At 46.9% G+C, this 5,067-nt stretch overlaps 1 protein-coding gene across 1 annotated transcript in view; it reads right to left on the bottom strand.

Moving 5' to 3' along the window:
• Positions 1–4,626, bottom strand: part of EZH1 (enhancer of zeste 1 polycomb repressive complex 2 subunit) — a 39,771-nt gene extending 35,145 nt beyond the window's left edge. The window contains exon 1 of the mRNA XM_015426591.1: positions 4,574–4,626. Coding sequence (XP_015282077.1) covers positions 4,574–4,626 — 53 coding nt within the window. The remainder of the gene's footprint in view (positions 1–4,573) is intronic.
• Between the last annotated feature and the right edge of the window lie 441 nt (positions 4,627–5,067).

Below are 5,067 nucleotides of genomic sequence, written 5' to 3'. Positions count from 1 at the left end.
GGCGTCTGCGGAGGACCGTGCGGGCTGCGGCGGCAGGGAGGTCCCCGGGCGGCTCTACCCAGAGGGGGATGCCGGAAGAGGAAGGCCCGCCGGGAGTGACGGCGGCTGCTGGAATGCCCGCCGGCGCACGCGGAGATCGCTCTGGTGGAAACGCAGCGGTGGTTTTAAGCGAAGGCCGGGGGGTGGGGGGTGGGTGTCCAGTGTTCCCTCTAAGCCGAGTGAGTGTGAGCCAGCTCACAGTCCTTTAGCCTCCAGCTCACACATTTTTTGTCTGAGCTCAGGAAGGGAGGGCTCCAGAGCACACTAATTTATACAGTAGCCCAATCGCTCGCTCACAACTTTCATGCCAGGAGCTCACAAAGCAGGATTTTTGCTCACAGGACTCCACAGTTTAGAGGGTGCCTTGGTGGTGTCCCCCAGAATGAGTGGAATCATAGCAGCAGCAGCAGCACACACACACACCCCCGCGGAGCCGTGAGTTTTCTGGGCCTGGAATGGCCGTCCTTGGGAGAATGGAGTCGGAGTCCGCACACCTCCTCGGACACATGGGCCTTGGGAGGAGCATGAGTCTGCTGGAAATGGAAGTAGAGTCGGGTGGTAATGTTCCCTCTAAGCTGTGGAGTCTTGTGAGCAGAAATTCTGCTTTGTGAGTTACTGGCTTTAAAGTTGTGAGCCGGCGATTTGGCGACTGCATAAATCAGTTAGCTCTGGAGCCCTCCTTCCTGAGCCAAGGCAAAAGTGTGTGAGCTGGAGGCTAAGAAACTGTGAGCTAGCTCACACTAACTCAGCTTAGAGGGAACATTGGTTAGCCCCCCTCTCAGTCCAGAGCAACAGAACAACACTTGAGTCCAGTCAAGCACCTTGAAGACCAACAAAGTTTAATTCTGGGTCTCAGCTTTCCTGAAGGACAGTGTCCACGAGCATGAGCGGTAAAAGAACTGGAATGACAGCCCCCAGAGTATAGTGACGCCCCTGGGAGTAGAATGAGTGTTCTGGGGCTGACGTGACAGTCCCTGGGAGTGACAGAAGTGTTCTGGGACGGGAGTGACAGCCCCCAGAGTGGAATGAACGCCCCTGGGAGTAGAATGAGTGTTCTGAGCCTGGAATGACACTCCCCGGAGTGGAATAAGGGCCCCTGGGAGTGGCAGAAGTGTTCTGGGACTGGAATGACAGATCCAAGAGTGGAATTATGGTCCTGGGAGCAGGCACTGGCTAGCAGGGCAGAATGATGGCCCCTGGGTTTTGGAGAAGTGTTTTGTGAATGGAATCATTGCCAATCCCAGAACACTCATTCTGCTCCCAGGGATAATCATTTCACTCTGGGGGCTGTCATTTTAACCCTAGAGTATTTCTGCTACTCCCAGAGACCATCATTCCACTCTGGGGGCTGTCATGCCAACCCCAGAACACTTCTGCTACTCCTAGGGGCCGTCATTCCAGCCCCGAGCACTGATTCTACTTATAGGGACTGTCATTCTGGGATATATGGGACCACGGACTTTAATGCAAAATTGATCCTGCATTTTCATTACAACATGTGTGCTACAATGTATTTCCGTGGAGCCCATGCAAGTCAATTGGCATTCTTTTTTTTTTTCCTGCTCCCATTACATCCAGTGTCCACTCCTGCATCTCCCATTGTTCCCAGTGGGCAGCCCTGTAATTCCTTTTAGTACATCCCATTTTAAAAAAAATGCATGGATGAGAGTATGAGGACAGAGTTTTTGTTTTGCTTTTTATTTCTATTTCCTCCTGTTTGGACTCAGAGCGGTATAGCTTAGTGAGAGAGTTAACACAACAAAGTTTGAGTCCCTTGGCACCTTTAAAAACAACCAAGCTTAATTCTGGGTATAAGGTTTCGCGTGCATGCACACTTTTTCAGAGAGTTAACTCTGCAAAGGGGAGAGGATGAATTCCTAATCACTTGTTAGGTATGTGCTATGTTTATTTTCCTCCCAGAGGATAATGCAAGATGGGTAGCCATGTTAGTCTATCTGTAGCAATAGAAAAGAGCAAGAGTCCAGTAGCAACTTAAAGACTAACAAAAGGGACTTCCGGTTTTGGTGCTCTGATGGCGGCCGCAGTCCTCAAGAGCTCCCGAGGACGTAGGCCGTGAGCTTGCGGAAGGGAGGGGGCACGATCGTCCACACTCCCCAGGAGCTCTGGGAATGGGCTCCTAGCCATGGGGATTGAAGTTCGCCTTTCCCCCTGGCACGCAGCTGGTGGAGCGAGGCGTTCTGGTGCCCCGACAGTCCCTCTGCAAAGCTCCCAAATGGGATAAAGAGCAGCACACCGGAACAAGCGCTTGGTGATCCAGCAAAATATATAGAGAAAAGTGATCCTATCATGGAACTGTGAGTCAAGGTCTAAGCAAAAACACCTAAAAACTAGCCGAAAGCCTCCCCTTGGGAAGCGGAGGGGGAGAGGGAACTCCCCCTCGATAAGAAAACAAATGAACTTTGTGCATTAGAAGAAAGGGGGGGCTATAAAAACAAGTTGGCTGAAATAAAAGGACATTCAAGTACCTACCAGATTTTTTCAGGGATTCCGGAGACTTGGATAATTTGTCACCAAAGGAGGAGGAGAAGGACAAGCCATCGAAACTGAAGCCTCTTGCCAGAAGTGCCAGCCCAACGAGTTCTGTCCCTAGACAGGACACAACTGCAGACCTTCAAAGGATGCTGACGGAGGCGTTACGGCCTCTGCTGGAACAAGTTACGGCATTGCACAAAAGCTAGATATGCAACAAGCTCAACTCAATGAGACTGTTAAAAAAACGAATAGAACAGAGCAACAAATGAAAGAAGTGGATGCCAACACAAAGCAGCTAAAAAACAACTGCAGGTGATGGAGAAAAAGAGACAAACCGACGAGTCTCAATCATTACAGCTGCAAATGGAAAGAGCAAGCTATGTCCCGAGATTTCAAGGAGCTCCTCAAGAGAAAGGAGAATTAAAGCAGGTGATGTGTGATGCTATAGCACCGGTTGCAGATATAAAAGCGAAGATTCTACGAAGCGAAATAGATACGATCTATAGGTTGTATTCTGAATTTACATGAAAAAAATAATCTGCCCGGGGAAGTGATGGTGAGAATCTCCAGAAGACAAGTGAGAGATCAAATTCTCAAAGGGTCTCAAGTGGAACGACCCCGAAGATTAAGGACAAAGAAATTAAAATCTTAAAAGACATTCCATTTGAAATAAGAAAGAAAAAAAAGAAATACAGAAACTTGGTCTTATTTTTACAGAAGAACAACGTCTCCTACAGATGGAACATGCAGGAAGGAATAATCTTCAAATTCAAGGACAAGAAAGAAAAAATTGACTCTGTTGAAAAGGCTTTGGAGTTTTTGCAGCAACAACATCGACCAGCAGGAAGAGAAGACAAAAAGAAAGATGACAGCACCAAAGAAAGTGACAAAGAGGGAGAAAAAGGATAGATACTGAGTTGTCATTGTGTCTGGAATTATGCAAAACGATTAATAAACATTTCTTGATTTGCTTTTTATTTAGGCAGATACGTGGGAGTTATAGCTTACAGCGTTTGTATGAAGAACACGGTTGACCACATCCAATGAACTCTTAAGCGAACTTTAAGCAAGAAGCTAATTTTACAAACATTATGTATGATCACCATCTCTTGGGTTTTTAGTGGGTTTTCTTTACTTTCCCCCATAGTTTGTAGACCCCTCCTTAAATTTCGTTGTAGTTTTTAGAAAATGCAAATTAAAAAATCCCCTACGGGGGGCCAAAAAAAAAAAGACTAACAAAATATGTGGCAGCTCATACCCTGCCACATATTTTGTTAGTCTTTAAGGTGCTATTGGACTCTTGCTCTTTTCTACTGCTGCAGAAGATTATATTTGCCAGCAAGGTAAGCTGCTGACTCGGCTGGAGGAGAAGATGGGTGGACTGGAGGAAAGTATTGCTACCCTCCAGCAGATTAGGAATGGGGGAGGTTTCCTGGATAAAACCTACAAGGCTCTATGAAGAGACTGATTAGAAGGCTAATGAATTTCAGAGATCTCAAAGGGAGTCTCTGTGGTAAGTTTTCTCTAAAGGAGAATAGAGGCTCTCTTGGGCACAGTGGTGTGCAGGAGTTGGGTTTGCAGGTGGATATAGGTATAGAGGTGGTTGTTCAGAAGTATCTGAATGCTTTGGATCAGTTTTCCCTCTAAGATGAGTTAGTGTGAGCTCGCTCACAGTTTTTTAGCCTCTGGCTCACACATTCTTTTCTTAGCTTAGGAAGGAGGGCTCCAGAGCAAACTAATTTATGCAGCAGCCAAATCGCTCGCTCACAACATTAATGCCAGTAGCTCACAAAGTAGATTTTTTGCTCACAGGACTCCACAACTTAGAAGGAGCATCGCTTTGGATGTGTGTAACTCCCCTGCGCTGGATGGTGTCTTCCTGTGAGTGCTTAAAGAACTAGCTGAGGAGTTGGCAGAGCTGTTATCTGTTACCTTCAAGGCCTCTTGGAGGATGAGTAATGTGCAAGATGATTGGAGGAGGGTGAATTTTTTTAAGGGGGAGGAAGGATGATTCAGGGAACTATAGGCTGGTCAGTTTAACCTCTGTCCCAGGTTGGCCAGGGATGTTGTGGGTTCAGCCACCTGCTGCGCCATGCAGGATGACTCAGAGCATCCCTGGCTTCCAGTACTATGGGGAAGGCATCTATGTACGCTTTCTGGTTATTCAAAACCATACCCAGAGTCAGGCTGCCAAATAGCGAAGGGAAATAAAACATCCTGTCACTTTAATAGCATGTTCATCTGCAGAAATGGGGAGACAAACACTTTTTGTGGAATGGAGCTGTAACACATCCCCAGGTAACCACTGCAGCTTGAATCGATATTAAAAAGAGGGACTGGACAAAAGTTGGAGCTAGGTGGTTTTAAAGAGATCCTCAGGAATTCATGTAGGTTTTTATACTGAAACAAAATAAAACCACCATCATAGATCATGTTTTGTCCATAGGAAGCAGCAGCAGAATCACACATCCACTGCTTTGTGGCACTGTCGTGGCACCAAAACAGATCCTGATAGAGCCTCAGGATTTTTCCATT

This window comes from Gekko japonicus, unplaced genomic scaffold (assembly GCF_001447785.1).
Source record: "Gekko japonicus isolate JY-2015 unplaced genomic scaffold, Gekko_japonicus_V1.1 scaffold1636, whole genome shotgun sequence".
NCBI lineage: Eukaryota > Metazoa > Chordata > Lepidosauria > Squamata > Gekkonidae > Gekko > Gekko japonicus.
The sequence above is the reverse complement of the archived record's forward strand: the minus strand, read 5'-3'. Positions and strand labels throughout refer to the sequence as shown.